At 45.4% G+C, this 20,237-nt stretch overlaps 1 protein-coding gene across 1 annotated transcript; it reads left to right on the forward strand.

The window, feature by feature from the left end:
• Nucleotides 1-13,115, forward strand: Leprotl1 (leptin receptor overlapping transcript like 1). The gene is made up of 4 exons (XM_041673963.1): nucleotides 1-450; nucleotides 8,905-8,980; nucleotides 11,547-11,733; nucleotides 12,827-13,115. Exons 1-4 carry the CDS (start codon nucleotides 435-437, stop codon nucleotides 12,941-12,943), a joined length of 396 nt encoding a protein of 131 aa, XP_041529897.1. The 5' UTR covers nucleotides 1-434; the 3' UTR covers nucleotides 12,944-13,115.
• Nucleotides 13,116-20,237: the final 7,122 nt, after the last annotated feature.

Below are 20,237 nucleotides of genomic sequence, written 5' to 3' on the forward strand. Positions count from 1 at the left end.
CTCGTCAGAGCCCCGATCTATATAAGAACCTAAGGAGAGAGGCAGAGACCACCCATTTCCCGAGTCACAGACTGGCTGGCGCGGGGGAGAAACGGGTTCGCCGTGCAGAACCTGAAGCTATCGCGCAAGGACATCGCCCGCGTCTTCGCGAGCTCCTCACGCGCCTTTCCCGAGACCGCGGGGACTTCGGGCCGACGCTGCCGCCTCCCGGGTCCGATGGGAACCACAGACCCGGCCCCGCACTTCGCAGCCCGCCCCGCAGCTCCGGAGGAAGGCGGGCCCCGAACCGGCCCCTCGCGCCCCCCACGCCCCCGCGCGAGCGCAAGCCGCCGGCGGAAGTGCTGCGTCGTGCACTTCCGGGTGTTGTCTGACCGCCGTCGCGCGTCTCGGGTCTCCACCGCCCGGGTCGTGGAGCCAGGAGCAACGTCACCGCCATGGCGGGCATCAAAGGTGAGCCTGGGGCGCGGGGCCGCGGGGGGTAGGGCGGGGCGGTGTGGGGGACGACCGAGCCTCGGTTCCTCCGGCCGTACCCCGTGCTCCGCCCCTGGACCAGAGCCGGGCAGCCGGCCACGGAACGCTGTGAGCGAGTTTGCAGGCAGAGACATTGAGGGCTGCGATCGGGAGGGATGCCCGGCCCCGCACATCAGGGTAGTTTCCCACCCGAGGCACGAGCGTGGTCCTCTCCGAAGCCCGAGCTCTGCATCCACTCCCGGGATCCCGGTGCACCATCTTCTCCTTGCCTCTAAATCGGATGCATCTTGATAGTCAGTGTTTGTAGGGTGCAGCAGAGCCCGGATGCTCACCCGAAGGCTGCCTTTCCCTCACAGTTGCACGTTGACACTTTTTCACTTTTTTAGTTGTGATTTTTTTTTTTAAGATAAGGTAACTGACACCTTGATGAAAGATAACTTGTTTATTGCGTTCTTTGGAGAGAGGGGCTGTTGTTGCTCGGTAGTCTTGCCCCCTGAGGTTAGAAGGAAAGTTTTCTGTCTACTTATCAACGGGTCGCTTTGATTTCTTGACCTGCTTTGTAGAGGAGACAGCCAAGCAGGAAGTAAACAGTTGGTTGGTGGTGCCTCCCACCTCGCTGGAGCGGGCGATTTGGGTTGAGCTTTTTCCCAGGGTCACATTTTTAGGGTGTCTTGTTCCTTCTCGGTGTCCGGAAAAACGTTTCGTTTGCTATATAGAACTACGTCATTTGAGCAAGTAGGAAACTTACTTTCAGATCTCCTTTTGAACTCTAATGGATCCTTTCAATCCTAATGTGAACGGAAATTATTGTAAAATGTTGCAGTTTTTTTTAGAATTGTTGCCTGTGTGCCTCCTCCCATTTCTTCAGTGTCTTTAACGAGGGACTCTTTTTAACAAGAAAACAGCTTTGTGATTCTCCAAAAGTGGGTAATGCTAGTCTAGGGACAGTGACTCCAACGGAATTTTACTTACATTTTTAAAGATTTCTCTCAATGGGTTTTAAAGTTACGATTGGTCATCCTGTCCGCCTTTATATCGCCTTTGTAGCAAGGCTCTCGAGATCATTATATATTTCTTAGGCGGGTTGCCTGTTACTTTGTTATAAATTCTATTTTCTGCTAACTCCCAGACTGGGGAATTTGACCCTGTCACCTTTTGTAGTCACAGACCCATCATCAGCTTGTCTCAAGAGAATTTTTGCTAGGTAATTGGGCTGTTCCATCCCTGGCCTGGAGGCTTTGGGAGTAGAAACCACACTCCTGTTTCATCTTCCAGGTGTTGCATCACTCGGTGAACGAATTCTTGCCTTACTGGTGTGTCACTGAACACACCATTTATATTAAATAAGCCACCTCATTGCCCGTGTCATGAGACTGAAGAAACATTACTGGTTTGGGGAGCGCTTTTGAGCAGTTCTCAGCTTTTATCTGTAATGACTTAAGAGATGAGATGTCGTGTGCAGTCGCATTTGGACATCTTTTAAATACCGAGTATTGAATGCTTAGAAATATGACCCTAGGGTATCTTGATCCCCTCCTCCCTTCCATGGGACTTGCTTTCTCATATGTGAGTGTTCAAAAGAATTGGCTCTTGTATAAATAAATGCATCCGTAGTTTTATGGGCTGGAGAGATGGCTCAGTGGATAAGAGTGCTTATCGCTCTCAATGTAGAACCAAGTTCAGATCCTAGCACCTCCATCCTAGCTCACCAAAGTCTGTAACTCCAGCTTAGTAGGCACCTCACTGACACACATACACACACACCCATACTGAAATAAATATTTTTAAATTATTGATTTTAGCTTAACATTTTAAAATAATAATTTTCTTACAGTATTCATATAGTGTCTGTAATAGGAGCTTGTATTTTAAATGTGTTCAGTGCCAGAACCTTATCTTTTGTTTCCTTCTTTTTTTGTCTTTAAAGTTAACTTTTTTTCCCCAAAGTGAAATTTTTTCATTGATATTTATTGAGCTCTACATCTTTCTCTGCTCCCCTCCCTACCTTTCCCCTCCCCCCTTTAACCTTCCCCCAAGGTCCCCATTCTCCCAATTTGCTCAGGAGATCTTGTCTTTTTCTACTTCCCTTTTAGATTAGATCTATGTAAGTCTCTCTTAGTGTCTGGATTGTTGTCTAAATTCTCTGGAATTGTGGTTTGTAGGCTGGCTTTCTTTGCTTTATGTTTAAAAACCATCTATGAGGGCTGGAGAGATGGCCCTGTGGTTAAGAGCACTGATTGTTCTTCCAGAGGACCCGGGTTCAATTCCCAGCACCCACATGGCAGCTCACAACTGTCTGAAGATCCAGTTATAGGGGATCTGACACCTTCACACCAATGAACATAAAAGAATTAAATAAACTTAAAAAAAAAAGAAAAAAAAACCATCTATGAGTGAGTACATGTGATACTCACTGTGTCTGGGTTACCTCACTCAAAATAATGTTTTCTAGCTCCATCCATTTTCCTGCAAAATTCAAGCTGTCGTTATTTTTTTCTGCTCTGTAGTACTCCATTGTGTAAATGTACCATATTTTCCTTATCCATTCTTCAGTCGAGGGGCATTTAGGTTGTTTCCAGGATCTGGCTATAGCAAACAAAGCTGCTATGAACATAATTGAGCATATGTCCTTGTGGCATGATTGAGCATCTTTTGAATATATACCCAAAAGTGGTATTACTGGGTTTTGAGAAAGGTTGTTTCCTAATTTTCTGAGAAATCGCCACACTAACATCCAAAGGGGTTGTACCAGCTTGCATTCCCACCAGCAATGCAAAAGTGTTCCCTTTCCCCCACAACCTCTCCAGCATAAGTTGTCATCAGTGTTTTTGACTTGGCCATTTTTACAGGTGAAAGATGGAATCTCAGAGTTGTTTTGATTTGCATTTCTCTGATGACTAAGGATGTTGAACATTTCCCTAAGTGTCTTTCAGCCATTTTAGATTCCTCTGTTGAGAGTTCTCTGTTTAGGTCTGTACTCCATTTTTTTTATTGGATTATGTGATCTTTTGATGTCCAATTTCTTGAGTTCTTTGTATATTTTGGAGATCAGATCTCTGTCTGATGTGGGGTTAGTGAAGATCTTTTCCCATTCTGTATGTAGGCTGTCGTTTTGTCTTGTTGACCGTGCCCTTTGCTTTACCAAAGCCTTTCAGTTTTAGGAGGTCCCATTTATTAATTGTTTCTCTCAGTGTCTGTGCTGCTGGAGTTATATTTAGGAAGTGGTTCCCTGTGCCAGTGTGTTCAAGTGTACTTCCCACTTTCTCTTCTCTAAGGTTCAGTGTGGTTGGTTTTATGTTGAGGTCTTTGATCCATTTGGACTTGAGTTTTGTGCATGGTGATAGATATGGGTCTATTTTCATTCTTCTACATGTTGATATCCAGTTATGCCAGCACCACTTGTTAAATATACTTTCTTTTTTCCATTTGATATTTTTTGGTTAAAGTTAACTTTTGTGTATTTGCTTTTTTGAGACATTGTGTAGTCTAGGCTGACCTGGAACCCACAGTCAGTGCCTCAGCCTTCTTCATAGGATCATGCGCATGTGCCACCATGCTTAGCTTCTCACTGGCTCTTTTGCTTTCTCTTTATTAAACTAAGCTTTATTTTAGTTGAGGTTTTGTTTGTTTGTTTTTTCAAGACGGTTTCTCTGTGTAGCCCTGGTTGTCCTGGAACCCTCTATAGACCAGGCTGGCCTCAAACTCAAAGATCTACCTGCCTCTGCCTCCAAGTGCTGGGATTAAAGGCCTGAGTCACTATCACCCAGTTAAAAAACAAATTTTAAAAACGAATCTAGACGTGTGTTCTTTGTCACAGAATAGAGCTAACCTCACACACATTAAGCCCTTTCTCTTGCTAGGAAAACTGCAAACACATTTTAAGAAAGACTTTTCTCTTCCTGCCTGACTAACAATGTTTCCCCAGTCTCCTGTAGGGGGGCAGTTGTTGACTGCAGGCAAGTCTTTCTGCCACTTCTAATGTATTTCAGCGTGGGAAACAAATCAGCAGACTTTTTACAAAGTTTCACATCATAAGACTCAAGTAACAGTGATTTCTGGGCTTTAGTTCTGAGTACACGGAACTATTAAGAAATGAAACTAAGTATGGGTGTTCTTTTTCTTTCCTTCCAGCCTCTTGATGTGTGGGCCACGCTGGCCTGGAACTAGTCATGTGTCACGGGCTCCCCTGAACACCCTATCCTGCCTCACTCTGGTGAATGCTAAGTATGGATCACCATACCTAGCTTTAGATTTTGTTTTGTTTGTTTTGATGGGTTTTGTGGTGCTGGTGCTGGTACTGGTGGTGTTGCTGGGGCTGCTGGTAGGGCCTCTCAGGCTGGTGCTGATGGTAGTTTGTCAACTATTTGGTTAGTTGGTTCTCATGTAGCCCAAGCTAGCCTGAAGCTTGCTAACTCGAACTCTTATTCTTGCTTCCTCCAGTAGAACAGGTTATCCCAGATGACTTCTGGATAAAGTCTGTCTTTTCTACAGTATTTACAGTTGTGCACAAAGCTGTTTAGCGGCTGCATTTCCCAGAGTAGAGGTGTTTTTTCTTCAGAATCTATTTTTTTAATAGTATCTTCAGTGTTTTGGGTCTTGCTTACTTTTTCCATACAGTCCTTCTCATTTATAGAAAAAAGAACTGAGTTAGCTAAGTTATTGAGGTAACCAGTTTGTGGCCAGTAGAGGCCAGGACACAGTGCTGTTGGGCTCCTCTCTCCCCAGTTCTGTGCTCCACTGGGCTACGTCCATTCTAAGTTGTTACTGGGTGTTAAAGCTGGGGCATGCGGACTATCTGGGAGTCAGAAACAGTTGGGAGGGGAAGATGAATAGGGATCAGTTTGGATTGCTGCTGTGGTAAAGATCCTGGCAGGCGCGCGCGCGCGCGCGCGCGCACGCGCACACACACACACACACACACACACACACACACGGGCCTCTTACTTATTAGCTCTGCCCAGCGTTGCCCATCAGAGCGCCTTGTCGGGCCAGCGGCATTCCCACCCCTTCCCTACCTGCTTGCGTTCTTCACTGGCCTTTTGTTTTCTAAATCTCTAGCTTCTTCCAGAATTCATGTTCCTAAACAAGCAGAATGTCTAACCTCACTTTCTCAGTAATGCCTCGGTGAAGTGTTTATCGAGTCCCTGCTATTCGCCAGCTACTACAGAGAATCCTGAGGCTACAGAGATAAATAAATCGTTAATTCATCCTGAAGGGGGTCCTTTTTGTGCAAGAGATCTTAAATAATGTCCATGGATGCCTAATCCTGTTCAGGGGACAGAACAGTTAAGAAAGTGAAAATGTGTAAGCGAGAAGGCAGACCCGACAGCTGTAAAATCGATGATGGCTCATTGTTTGCTTGTGTATTGACATTGATTTTTTTGAGATGGGGTTTCAAGTATCCCAGGCTAGCCCTAACCTCTAACTCAGTATATAGTCAATGTTGGCTTTAACCGCCTGGTCCTTGCTGCTTCCTCCACACAGTGCTGGGTTTCCCAGAGTGCACCACCACACGGTCATGGTTTAGTATTTTAGGGACTAGCCAGATGGCTCATCGGCATGCACACACAGATAACGCACGGTAAATAAAACGGGATGATTTTAAAATCCTGCCTAGTTCTCCCACTAGAATGCATACGCCACAAAAGGAAAAGCTTTGTTGGTTTTTCCCTCCTCGTTGCTGTGCCTTCAGCAGCAGGGGCGATATGGCACACATCGAATGCTCGGTGTTTTTGTTGCATCAGTAAATGAGTGTTACTTATTCATGCATGGTCCTTGGAGGTTGAATCCAGAGCCTCACGTACACCAGGCAAGCACTGTCCCGCAGAGCTGATCCCGAGCCCCTCTGCACATCAGTAAGTAATAAATGCAGTAGCAGAGTTGTTGTAGCTCTGAGGAGCTGGAGAGGAGAGCGGAAGGGGAAATAGTAATAAGCAGAGGAGAGACAGAGCGGGGCGGGAACACGGGCTCCAGGGGCCGAGGAGAGCCAGCCAGCTCCTTGCTGTGTGCTTGACGTTTGATTGAATGAAAACCCTGGGATAGGATGATAGACGTGCACCGAGGCCTTGGGGGAAGTAGCCGCTGGTTTCCAGAACAGTGAAGAGTGGTATAGGAAGCCAGGACGTTACTGCCTGTGTAAATGAGTCAGGGACTCTAGACAGGTCCGTGAGGAACAAAAGGGACAAAAGGGAAACCCGGTATTCTGTAGTTACTGCACTTCCCGTAAACCTGGGGTGCTCTGTTTGCTGTTTAAAACAAAACAAATACTTCCTCAACTTTTCCCCACTGCTGCCAGAAATATAAAATATAATGACGTTAATAACCAAGTACACTGTTGTCATGGTGACCTGACTCGTGTTGTATTCAGCATTCCAGCTGACTCGCAGTTGGCCAAGACAATGTCAATGGCCATCTTATCAGTAATATTAGTCAGTGTCCGACCCCTCGCCGCTGATCTTGGTTTGTGTGTTGTAGGTTTTTGCTTGGTGAATTTTAGATTTTCACTTACCTTTTGGATTTTAACTTTTCTGTTAAGATAAACAATACCAGTTTTTCAAAAGTTACTTTCTGGGCCTGTGAATTGCCTTAACCTGTAAGGAAGAGTGCTTGCGTCTGAAGCTGACCCGAGTTCAATCCCCAAAGCCCCAGAATGGTGGAAGAAGAGAACAGCTCCTGCAAGTCATCCTCTGACCTCCACAAGGACACAACACCAAATAAATAAGTCTAAATAAAAAATGTAATAAATCTTACCAAGTCATGTCCTTAGCCACTGGGGATGCAGAAATGCAGGCTGTGTAGAAGCTAACACTTTTCTCTTGGTTGAGATCTAGGTCATTGGTTACATATAATAAAGTCCTTTCTCACTTTAACGTACACGAGACACGCGTGGGGGACTTCAGAGGTGTGTCTCACTATAGTATCCCTCCTCCTTCTCCTCCTTCTGCTGCCTTGTGTACCATGTCCACATCAGGCTGTACTCACACCCTTCAGATTTCCTGGGACTTGGGAAATGAGGACCAAAGAAACTGTGCTTCAGTAACCTGTTTAAAGACTAACAAATTTGGCTCAGCGGTTGAGAGAACTGATTGCTCTTCCAGAGGACCCAGGTTCAATTCCCAACACCCACATGGCAGCTCACAACTGTCTGTAAATCCAGTCCCAGGGAATCTAACACCCTTACAGATATACATGCAGACTAACATACAAAAAATACACATAAAATAAATACATTATTAAGAAACAAAGTTAGTTTTTGTTTAAAAAAAACTAACAAAATTGATTGGTTCCAATAAAGCTATAGGCACGATGTTACTATGAAGTCTATATAGTAAATGTCTTGCATTTGAAAAATAACAAATACAAGGCATGTATGGTGGTGTATACCTTTAATCCCAACTCTTGAGATGCAGAGGCAGGTGACCAATCTGGTCTACATAGCAAAGTCCAGGCCAGCCAGGGCTACACGGGGAGACCCTCTCTAAAAATAATTTTTAAAAAAGATCATACATTGGCTACACATAGCCTTGAACAGCTTTTCTCTCAGTCTTGTGCTTTTGTGTTTCTGTTTGTTTTTGGTGAGACTTTTCTGCCCCTCCTCCCATCCTGTCACGGGTAAGGAGTGTGGAAGGCAGAGGATAACTTGATAGAACGGCCGTTTCCCCTTCCACTTCTGTGTGGATTCCAGGGATTGTGTGGCAAGTGTTTCACTCCCATGTGGATTAAATATAATGTTTGCGCTGTGGTGGGGGCGGGCATTAACCCTGGGGCCTAATAGACCTGAGCAATGGTGACTGGGTGTGTGCTGTGTGTTAGCAGTCGGTCTAAACTGATGTACAGGTTAAGGATTCCTTATTGGGAGTTTTTGGAACCAAATGTGTTTCAGCTTGTGGATTTCCTCCAATTTGGGAATATTTAATGTCCATAATGAGGTATTTGAGGGGCAAAGTGTTTGTTTGCAACAGCGTTTCATGATGCTTCCCTGACTGTTTGGGAACTCACTATGTAGACCAGAGTTCCTTCTATCCCTACCTCCCTAGAGATGAGATTAAGACCTGTGTCAGCAGGCCTGGCTGACGTCCAGATTTCAGAGCCTTTCAAAGGGCTAAGGAGGAAGCTCAACCTCTAACGCTTTTGTTTTGAGGGCGCCATAGAAGCTGATTCTGAAACTCTGTAATTGTCAGCTTTGAAGACAGTTGACATTTTGTTTTGATTTTTGAGATAGTTTGACATTTAGCTTGTAGTAATCCTCCTGCCTCAGTCTCTTGAGTGCTGAGATTACTGGGCATGAGCCACTTTTAACAGCTGGAATTTGGAGGGGAGGGGGCAGGCTGTGTTTCACTTCTGGGATTCATGTAGTGCTCGGGCTGGGCCTGAACAAAGGCTGCACTAGTGTCTTCCCTACTGAACTCTCTGGGGCTTCTGTTTGTTTTGCAGCTCTCATTAGCTTGTCATTTGGAGGAGCAATTGGCCTGATGTTTTTGATGCTGGGATGTGCCCTTCCAATATACAAGTACGTAATGGATTTTTGTTTTCCTCTTTTTGAGTGTTTAAAGATAAAACTCTCCTGCTTTTAAAGTTTCGAATGCGCTTTGTTTTCCCTGGTGGAAATGCCTGTTCACCAAGCACAACCCTTTCCTGAAAATCACTGCTTAAGGGTTATCTGTAGAGACACCAGAGTGCCCAGGCAGAGGGATTTGGGGTGTGACCTGCTTTTGTGACGCCTGGTGACCGCATCCCGGCCCTACTGCCCATCAATAATACTCCAGCGAAATCTAAAACATCTTATTACAGAAAATAACATAGGTAGCTCCTGAACACAGCTGACTACACACACAAGGTAGGTGATTTCTTGCCCTAGAATAGAAAGAACTCCCTTCCACTGAGACATTGTCTCACTGCGTAGCCCAGGCTGACCTCACTCACAGTCTGCCTGCCCCAGCCTCCCAAGTTCTAGAATTCTAGATATTCATCGCCTGCCCAGTTTAGAAAACTTTAAATTAACATCTAAGTAACTTTTAGTTTTAAAAATACAAATGAGTAGAAGGGAACCACAAACTTGGAGAGTGGATTGCGTTGCTGATATCACATGAAAACACTAAATCCCGCTCAATGCTACGTGAAATCTACTGGTGAAGGAAGTGGGCAGACAGACACTGCTGCATGCCAGCGGGGACTCAGTCGGGTAGGAGTTTAGGAAGTGAGTAGGGGCCATTTCTTGGAACTAGTTTGTTTGCCTGTGTCCTGTAGTTCGCGGAACTGGCCCTCCACTTCCATGAAATTCTCATACAAACACACCTTGCAAATGCTTGTAGAGATACATGTAGCTGGGTAAGAAAATCGCTGTTCACTGTGACCATGTCTGTAATTGCGGAAATGGAAAACTGGTGACATCACAAATGCCCATCCAAAACTAAATTATGGGCTGAGAGAGATGTTATAGTGGATAAAGCACTTGCAGCAGAAATGTGAGGACCTGAGTTCAAATCCCCAGAACCCCTGGAATAGCTGGGCGTGGTAGCACATGTCCGTAATCCCAGGGCTCCTCTGATGAGATGGAAAGTGAAGACGGGAGGATGTGTAAGCTTTGCAAACAGACCCCGTCTCAAACAATATGGTAGGTGAGAATTGACATCCAGGATGGCTGTCCGACATACACACACACACACACACACACACACACACGCAGAGTTAAAATGTAGAGACTGGACAGACAGTTCATTATTCAAGTCCTCCTTGACTGGTTTTCATACCACGTGCCAAAGCAGAGTCTAGTGTTCCATGCCTGTGACCCCAATGCTGGGGAGGCAGGGACAGCCTGGCCTCTTCCTTAAGCCCCAGGCCAGGCAGAGACCCTGTCTCAAATAAAAGTGGACAGAGCCTGAGGAGGAACAGTGCCCAAGGTTGTTCCCTGACCTTCATGCACTAACGCACCTTTGCAAACGGCCACGCACCAAAAAACAAATTATTGGGAAATAGTGGAAGACAGTTTAACCTTAAGGAATGAGGAAGGACTGGAAATCTGTAAATGCTATTCTGTGGAGCTTTACCTTGGTTAGATTTGTATGGATTGTGGAGGGTCCACAAGAAGTTCCTTAGGTTAAAAAAAAATTAAAAAGCAGCTTCTGGTTTTAATTTTGCATTTCTATATTGTTTGAGCTTTTTTCTTAAGCATATAAATTTCACTTAAAATTTTTTTTTTGCTTTCTTAAAATACTTAGAAAAAGATTAAGAAAAACATAACAGACTGGAGAGATGGTTCAGTGCTTAAGAACACTGGCTGCTCTTCCAGAGGACCCAGGTTCGGTTCCTAACACCCCTGTGGTACCTCACCACTGTCTGTAATTCCAGTTCCAGGGGATATGATACCCTCTGCTGGCCTCTTTGGGTATTACATGCACTCGATGCACATACATTCATGCCAAACACATAAAAATAAATCTTCAGAAAAAGAAAGCAAATAGCTTCAGCAAATCTCTGCTGTGTATGTATTTAAGCCTGTCAATCTTAAAGACCATTTGTTTCTTGCAAATTTGATAATATGCTTTTAAAACATAACAAAGAAGTGGAAGGAATCTGTCCCCTTCACACAGCTTCCCCCACTGCAGTTGCTGAAATCAGAAAATGAAATCAGCACAGCATGGCTAACCACAAACTAAAGACCATGCTTAACAATACTGTTTTCAGTGGGTGCCCTATATTTTGGTTTCAGTTAAGGGAAGCATGGGTTCTAACATTATGATAAGGCAGGATGTCAAAGGCATGGGTCCCTAATTTTTAAAGTTTTGTGTAAATATTCTTATTTTCAGTATGTCTCCTTATTAAGCTAAAGTGATTTAAAAAAATTTTTTCACTATTTCATAATGCATTTTGTCAGTAGATCCTTTAAATATTGTGCTGTAATTGAGTACAGGGATGAATCGACTCTGACATTCCCCCCCAGGCCTGTGGCTTTGGTTTCAGCTGCAGCTTGTTTGATACCTTGTCATTTCCCGTTGCTCTTTAAACAAACACGCGCTTAGTATGTTGGAAAGTGACAGGGTTGGCGAAAACTGCACTAACTTCTTTCTCTCTTCCAGCCAATACTGGCCCCTCTTTGTTCTGTTTTTTTACGTCCTCTCACCCATTCCATACTGCATAGCAAGAAGATTAGTGGACGACACCGATGCCATGAGTAACGCTTGCAAGGAGCTCGCCATCTTCCTCACAACAGGCATCGTCGTCTCCGCCTTTGGACTCCCGGTCGTCTTCGCCAGAGCACACTTGGTGAGCTGCCTTCTTCTGGGGAGGCTTTCACATGAGACTGTTCGTTTCTTTCTTAAAAAGTTTCGTCGTGTAAAAGACAGGTGTAGAGGACAGGTTTAAACCTCGACTTCCCATTTGTTTTTGCTGTCAGGGGAAACTGTTGGAAGGCAAAGCGTGGGCCTGCAGCAGAAAGGGCACAGTAACTCCCCGGTGCAGAGTGCCCGTGGGCCTGCTTTATAAAGAGCAGGGTTCTCAACGTCCTAATGTTGAGACCCTTTCATTCACGTTGAGGTGGCCCCCAACCTTAAAATTATTTTGCCGCTACTTCATAACTGTATTTTTCTACTGTTATGAATCATAAATACCTGATATGCAGGGTATCTGATATGTGTGTGACCCACTGGAAAGGGTTGTCCGGCAACTTCCAAAGAGTCGTGCCCCACGGGTTGAGAACCCTGACCTCTAAAGCCTAGACATCTGAGAAGGTTGTTCTCTGCAGATGGGAAAGTGGGAGAGAGGAGAAAGAGCTCTGGAAAGGTGGAGAGAAGGGCGGAGACTAGCCAAGCTTCAAGTGTGATGGAGGCAGTTATGCCCTCAGCCTCTTCCAGAGAAAGTATGTTTGCATTAGTGGTGCTTAGGGCTCCCGCTCTGCTCCATCCAGACTGTGAGACGAAGAAAGAGTAACTTCCTTTGTAAGCATTAACTGTGGAATCCTATGCGGGCCCAGGGATCCACCCCGGGTAGGGTGCAGCCTAGATGTCCAGGGCCCTGGGGAGGTGGGGGGGCTCAGAACTGCAGGTGGAGCCGGGATCCCCGTCAGGGGCAGGGTGAGCCCTAGATGCCCAGGGCTACAGATGGAGCCAAACAAAGCTCTGTTGGTCATTGTCGAAGTGAAGCATGTTCCGGAATAATTATCATCCCCTACCTCTCTACTTTTCAATCAATCGATGACGGCAAATAAAAACACTGTGTAAGAGTGTTGAGTGTGGTCCTGTGACGGTCATCACAAGCCACATTACTTACCTCTGTGATTGGCCAATGCGCCGGGCATTGATTGGCTACCAGTGGCCTTGGCTCTGCACACCTGCTGACTGTTGCCTTCTTCCTGCCGCAGATTGAGTGGGGAGCTTGCGCCCTCGTTCTCACGGGGAACACCGTCATCTTCGCGACTATCCTGGGCTTCTTCCTGGTCTTTGGGAGCAACGATGACTTCAGCTGGCAGCAGTGGTGAGCGGAGCCACCGGACTGTTGTCACATGGACTTCTGTCATCTGTTGGCCGTCCGCGCACAGGAGATGGGGACCGTGAGGCTGAATTGTCCCCAGCGCTCCCTTCTCACTCTTGTACGCCTGCTGTTTCCACGGGGACTTGCTAAGGATTAAAAGGATTTTCTCTTTTGGAAAAGCTTGACTGGTTTCCCACTTCTCTAGACTGTGCTTTCCATGGTATCCTGCTGAATCTAAAATACTTAGGTGTTTTCCCTGTTCGGTTGTTTTTAAATCAGTATGCAATGTTAAATCTTTTTCAGATGTAATACCATTTGCATTGGTTCAGGAATTCAGAACTTCTGGCTGTATTACGGGCTAAAGTTCATATTTTTCTCTAAAAATCAGTTAATCCATTATAAATATATATATGTAAGTAAGTTTTCATTCAGTCAGGATGAGGTCACTTGCAGGTGAATGCAAGCATTCAGAGTGTTGACATACCGTATACACTATTTACTCAATGCAAAGACCGCTGCATTTATACCTCAGGGGGGCGAGTAACACCGCCCATGCCCTCCAGAAGGGTTGCTGGTTTTGTGAATGGAGAATTATTTTATGGGATTGCTACAAAAGAGTGTTTTTCTCTTCAGTTGTTCGGGTTTATGTTAAACTTTAAGGTACAAGTGTGACAACAAGCCAAATTCGTGTTTGTTACTGTCAAAGCCAGCGAGGAAAACAAAGCTGGAATTCCGCTGTTTGAGTGGCGCTTTGTAAGCGACGGGTCCCGTGGCTCCGAGGGGGACGTGGACATGCATGGGACAGTTGTGTGTTTGCACTGTAGATGCTCAAAAACTTTCCCCCGCTCCCTCCTTTTAACTTATTTTGTACATTGTAATATATTAAGTCAGAGAACTTTTCAAATATAGTTTAATAGCATTAGAAACATTTGACTCCTAGGAAAACAACTGCTTTGCCATACTTTCAGAGCGCCTCCCCCTCAAGGCCTTGCTGCCATTCACAGGTGACTTGTTAGTCTTGCAGGTAAGACAGGGACAGTTGTGGGACTCAGGCCGTGATAAGAGCAGTCTCTTGAGGTCAGAGACTGTGTGCGTTTCTTTCTCTTTTTTTGTGACTATCAAGTCTGTCCCTGAACTAGCTCTTGTAGACCAGGCTGGCCTTGAACTCAACAGGGATCCGCCTGCCTCTGCCCCCGGAGTGCTGGGATTAAAGGCATGTGCCACCACTATCCGGCTCTGTGTGTGTGTGTGTGTGTGTGTGTGTGTGTGTGTGTATTTCAAAACCACTGAAGGCAGGCTTCCTGGCACCTTTTCCCTGAGGTCTGGCCTCATCATGATAGACTTGCTGTTGTAAAGGTATTTATTGTACAGATTAATACAGAGTTGACAAATCCAGCTGTGTCCCAGCTTCAAGCTTAAATCCAACCAAAAACATCCCAAAGTGGGCTGACCAAATTGTAGCGATTATTCGCATCTTCGATTTTCAGTACTTAATTCAAAAGCTGGCTCTGAAAATGTTCGCATTGGTCGGCAGTATTTGGTGAGGACATTTGTATGTTTCTCCAGTCTGCCGATAGCAAAGTGTTCTGCCTTTAGCCGAAAATGGGTAACCATGACAACTGTCTTTTGTTGTTTTCTAGAATTTTATTTCTCAAAAAAAAAAAAAGGAAAATATACGAAATTTGTTCAGCGTTTTCCTAAAGATGCCCAAAGCGGCAGTTTTGTTCTGTTTGCCCTGACCCTTGGCTGCGAGGTGGGGACCTGCGTGAAGTGTGCAAGCATAACCGTGCCATTTGTGAGTTAGACCAAACGTGGCTTGCTGAGGAGTGCTGATGGAGGGCTGTGTGTGTGTGTGTGTGTGTGTGTGTGTGTGTGTGTGTGTCCGCACGCGCCCATGTGCCTGTGCCCACGTGCGATCACGGTCAGAACTCTGCCTGTCACCAGGGTGGAGAGGGAAGTTCCTTCCCAGGCCCCTCCCCATTCTCTGTTCCTTCGCCAATGCCGCACGTGCGCTTGGCCGTAGACCCCTTTCTATCAGCCGCATATTCTTTCTGGGTACTAATTTTGCTGGCAGCATTGTGTGTCGGACTTTGACACTGGCTTGACATCAGTCCCATCTCTGATTTCTGGGCTAGTTACTCGAGAGTTTTTCATGAATATGCACCAACACGACATTGCCATTCTGCTGTGGATAGAAAGAAAACTTTTGATGATGAAATAATAAAGATTTTAAATATTCATTTTAGCTTGTGGGTGCTTTCATAACAAAAGTCCAGTATCTTCTCTGGTGCTGAGGCCCATAGCCCATAGCCTCAGCACTAGAGAAGCTGAGAAGAGGATCGGGAGTCCAAGTTTACACAGGGCCAGGTGGGACCCTGTCTAAAACAATAAAGAAATAAAAACTAGGAAGCAAGCGTGCTAGCAGATCCAACCTGCTGCGGAAAGTGAAACCATAGTAACAAGGGTGCCATGAGGCTCGGTGGTCTGGAGTGGTGATAATGGGCTGGCCTTGTGCCATATTTGCATGGTGTGCTGGGAGACTTGGTGAGTGCTGGTTACTGTTACCCGGTCTGTGCGTTAGCCCCCAGGGCACTTTGCAATGGCTTCCTTCAGTGAGAAATTCCAATTCCTGTTTCTTCCACACAAGCACGTGTTGTCCTCTGGTAAAGACAGGAACTCCTGTTAGAGGAACTATGTCGGCTGGGGATGTGGTGCTGGGTATAGAACGCTTGCCTCACTGAACCCAACCAGGGTAGATGAAGTTACTCTTCTTGAAAAGGTAGCTAGCTCTGGCTTTATTTTAGCCATTAGACAGACGCATGAAGGAGATCATACACTTGCGCTTTTTTTCATTGGTTATTAAGGACTACAGGGGAGGCTCGGTGAGTCAAGCCACGAACAACCTGAGTTTAATGCCAGGGACACACATGGGGCAAGGAGGGAACCAGCTCCTGCTAGTGTCCTCTGACCTCTACACAACCGCCGTGGCACACTTTGATTCCCCACCCCCCACCCCCCCCCCCGCCACACACACACACACACAGTAATTTTTTTTTTTTTTGTGGTTTTTCGAGACAGGGTTTCTCTGTGGTTTTGGAGCCTGTCCTGGAACTAGCTCTGTAGACCAGGCTGGTCTCGAACTCACAGTGATCCGCCTGCCTCTGCCTCCCAAGTGCTGGGATTAAAGGCGTGCGAACACACAGTAATTTTTAAAAATTACAAACCAGCAAGATGGTTCATCGAGTAAAGACTAACAGCTTGAATTCAAAACCAACACGGTAGGAGTAAACTGGAGCCTGGGGAGATTGCTCAGAGGTTAAGAGCGCTTGTCGCTCTCGTCGAGGACTGGGTTCGGTTCTCAGCACCCACTTGAGGGCTCATAACCATTCATACCATCCATATTAACAGTTCCGGGGATCTGACACCCCCTTCCACCTCTGTGGGCACCAGTGTGCCAGCACTGTGCATACACAAATGTAGGCAAAACACTCACACACATAAATCTTCAAAAAAAACAAGTTTTTAAGGGAGAGAGACCCAAGTCCCTCAGGCTGTCCTCTGATGTCCAGATGTCCACTATGCCACATACACCAATAACACAATTTCAACTTTTTTTCTCCTTTTAAATGGCTACAGCCTGTATTTGGGGACAGATTATGTTTCTGCTGCCTTAAAATTGACCCTCGCACTCCCTGACTTAGTTGGTTTCTAATTGGCTAGCACGCACTAGGTTAGGAGGAGTGGCACACTGTGGGGCAAATGGCGAATCCGACACTCTGACCCAGAAACAGAACAGCTGTGCACATCACAGCGCAACGCCATGGGCTGGGCGCCGCTCACCTCCTGCACAAGTGAACTGCTTTGTGAACAGTGTTCTTCCTGCTGATGTCGCCCTTAACTGATCGTGAGCAACACCGGCAGAAGCTCTAATTGAGCTTCCTACACTTGAAGGTAGGCGCTCCTCCGCTTTAACCTCACAGACCGGAATTTCTCTCATTAAGTATCTCCTCACCGTTTGTAAGAGCTGAAGGTTTGGGTTTGTTCGGTTACAGTTCTTATAGGTGTATGTATGTGTGTGAGCTCGTGTATACCATGATGTCTGGGTGGAAGCCAGAGAACAGCTTAGGAGCTTAGGAGGGCTGGTTCTCTCCTTCCACCATCCCGGGGATGGAACTCAGGCTTGGTATCAGGTGCTCTCAACAGCTCGCTGGCCATGGAGTTTATAATTATTGTAATTTTCTCTCAAGATTATTTTAATTTCATTTACATGTAAGTCCCAAGGGATGAGAGGAAGCATGCCCATGAGTATGGGAGCCTGCCAAGGCCAGAAGGCACCAGAGTCCCTGGAGCTGGGATTCACGGGTGCTAGTGAGTCACCTGATATGGGAGCTGGGAACTGAACTGGGTCCTCTTCAAGAACAGTCTTCATCTCTGCCTCTGAGCCATCTGCCCAGACCTCTAAGGTAGTTTTATTATTATTATTATTATTATTATTATTTTGGTTTGGTTTGGTTTGGTTTGTTGTACTGGGAATCGAACCCATGACCTTGTGCTTGCTAAGCAAGCACTCTACCACAGAGCTAAGCCTCAAGCCCACTGAAATTTATCTTTACAAGAAAGTGACTACCCTGTTTTGCTTCGTCTTCCTGAAGATAATTTAGAAAACTGTTCTTGGATTTCAAACCACACACTATAGTTTAAAAGAGAGAGAGGGAGAAAGAAAGAAATGAGATTGTTAAACTTTTTAAGTCCTGTGGAGATGAGGTAGAATCAAATTCAAAAAATAATTTAGGTTTCCATGAATGAGAGATAGGGACCACAAAGCATTGCTTTTTCAGTTAAAACTTTTCTGGTTTGTGTTCATTGCAGTACTGCTGGTGAGAAGTCCCCGTAGTTAACACTGTGAGGGAGGGTTTAGTTCAGGGCAGTAGAAACCGTCAAATGGGATAAAACGGGGCAGTAGAAACCGTCAAATAGGATAAAACGGGAAAGAAGAAACCTGCGTTCTTCCATGCATTTGTTCTTGTTTTTGCTTTATGTGTATGTTGCCTGCATGTGTGTCTGTATTCCACACGTATGCAAGGCTTGTGGGGGCTAGAAGAGACCCTGGATGCCCTGAAGCCCGAGTTACAGAGGGTTGTGAACCTCCTATGTGGACTGTGAACACCCGGTGTGGGTCCTGGGAACCTGAGTCCTCTTCGAGAGCAGTAAGTCTCTTTTTGTTTACTCATGTGTTTCTTTTTGAGACTGGGTCTCTGTGTAGCCCTGGCCATCCTGTAACTCTCTGTTACAGAATCTGCCTTCCAAGTGCTGAAGATAGCAGTGTGTACCACAATGCCAGGCTTGCAGTAATTGCTCTTAACCACAGAACCATCTCTCCAGCCACCATGCAATTGCTAAAAAACATTGCTATTTAATAAATGAGTTTCAATGTGTTTGGCATTTAATATAAAAGCAGATGGCCATTGCATAATGTCCTGTAAATGTAGCTGTGGCTTAAGAATAAGCATAGAACAGATTCAACGCAATGCCCATCAAAATCCCAGCAAAATTCTTCAAAGACCTCGAAAGAATGGTACTCAACCTCATATGGAAAAGCAAAAAACCCAAGATAGCCAAAACAATCGTGTACAATAAAAGAACATCTGGAGGCATTACAATCCCTGACTTCAAACTCTTCTACAGAGCTACAGTACTGAAAACAGCCTGGTATTGGCATAAGAACAGACAGGAAGACCAAAGGAACCAAATAGAAGACCCAGATATCAATCCACACATCTTTGAACACCTAATTTTTGACAAGGAAGCAAAAATTATCAAATGGAAAAAAAGAGAGCATATTTAACAAGTGGTGCTGGCATAACTGGATATCAACATGTAGAAGAATGAAAATAGACCCATATCTGTCACCATGCACAAAACTCAAGTCCAAATAGATCAAAGACCTCAACATAAAGCCAGCCACGCTGAACCTTATAGAAGAGAAAGTGGGAAGTACACTTGAACGCATTGGCACAGGAGGCCACTTCCTAAACAGAACCCCAGCAACACAGACACTAAAAGAAACAATTAATAAATGGGACCTCCTGAAACTGAAAAGCTTCTGTAAAGCAAAGGACACGGTCAACAAGACAAAATGACAGCCTACAGAATGGGAAAAAAATCTTCATTAATCCCACCTCAGACAAAGGTCTGATCTTCAAAATATACAAAGAACTCAAGAAATTGGACACCAAAAGATCACATAATCCAATAAAAAAAAAATGGAGTACACACCTAAACAGAGAACTCTCAACAGAGGAATCTAAGATGGCTGAAATGTTCAACATCCTTAGTCATCAGAGAAATGCAAATCAAAACAACTCTGAGATTCCATCTTACACCTGAAAGAATGGCCAAGATCAAAAACACTGATGACACTTATGCTGGAGAGGTTGTGGGGAAAAGAGAACACTTTTGCATTGCTGGTGGGAATGCAAGCTGGTACAACTCCTTTGGATGTCAGTGTGGTGATTTCTCAGAAAATTAGCTAAAACAAGCATGTGTTTCTTTTAGCGTGTACTAGAATGGATTAAAATTAATGCACTGGACATGGCGATGAGGCTTGTAACCCCAGTGCTCAGAAAATGGAAGCAGGGGGTTTCTAGTTTGAGTCTAAAGTGGGCTGCACAGTGAGATGGTTTCTCAAAACCATCCAACAGTGTGAAGAAAAAGTGAGTTGACGTAAAGCCAATTTAAAGAAAAGTCAGGCTGGAGCTACGACTCATTAGGTCAAGTGCCTGGGGAGCAAGCATCAGGACCCAAGTTCAGTTGCCCGCTCCTACATGAAAGCAGGGAACAGCCGCACTGGGAAGGAACAGCCATGCTGGGAAGGCAGAGGCAAGGGGATCCCTGGACTCGCTGGCCAGCCAATCTAGCTGAACCTTTGAGCTCACGGTCCAGTGAGAGACCATGTCTCAAACAATAAAGCGGAGAACAATTGAAGATACCCAGTACTCACACATATGCCTGTGAACACAACACATGCCTTTTGTTTTTTAAAGAAAAAAGAGTAATTATATATAGTCCAGGTGCCCACAGATGTGGTGTTACTTCCTGGCTACGTTGGAGGTTCTGATACCATGAGTGGGTATATGTTGAACATAAGAAACGTTTGTTAGAGTGAGCCAGGGGAAGGAAGGAAGGAAAGACCGCTGCCTACAGTTCTTACAGAGACTGTGTTTGCCTCCTGCGGGCGTTCTTTCTCCCTTTGGTACATTTCAGTAGGCTTTGGTTTCACCAACTATGTAAGTAGTTACTAA

The sequence above is a fragment of the Microtus oregoni genome, unplaced genomic scaffold (assembly GCF_018167655.1).
Source record: "Microtus oregoni isolate MIOR12 unplaced genomic scaffold, Mior012 000024F_ref0000369, whole genome shotgun sequence".
NCBI classification, from domain to species: domain Eukaryota; kingdom Metazoa; phylum Chordata; class Mammalia; order Rodentia; family Cricetidae; genus Microtus; species Microtus oregoni.

What these genes read in the sequence shown, in the direction of transcription:
- Leprotl1 (XM_041673963.1), top strand. An exon ending in TGTGCCCTTCCAATATACAA is followed by an intron (nt 8,981 to 11,546) that starts GTACGTAATGGA and finishes TCTCTCTTCCAG; the next exon opens with CCAATACTGGCCCCTCTTTG. An exon ending in TCTTCGCCAGAGCACACTTG is followed by an intron (nt 11,734 to 12,826) that starts GTGAGCTGCCTT and finishes TTCCTGCCGCAG; the next exon opens with ATTGAGTGGGGAGCTTGCGC.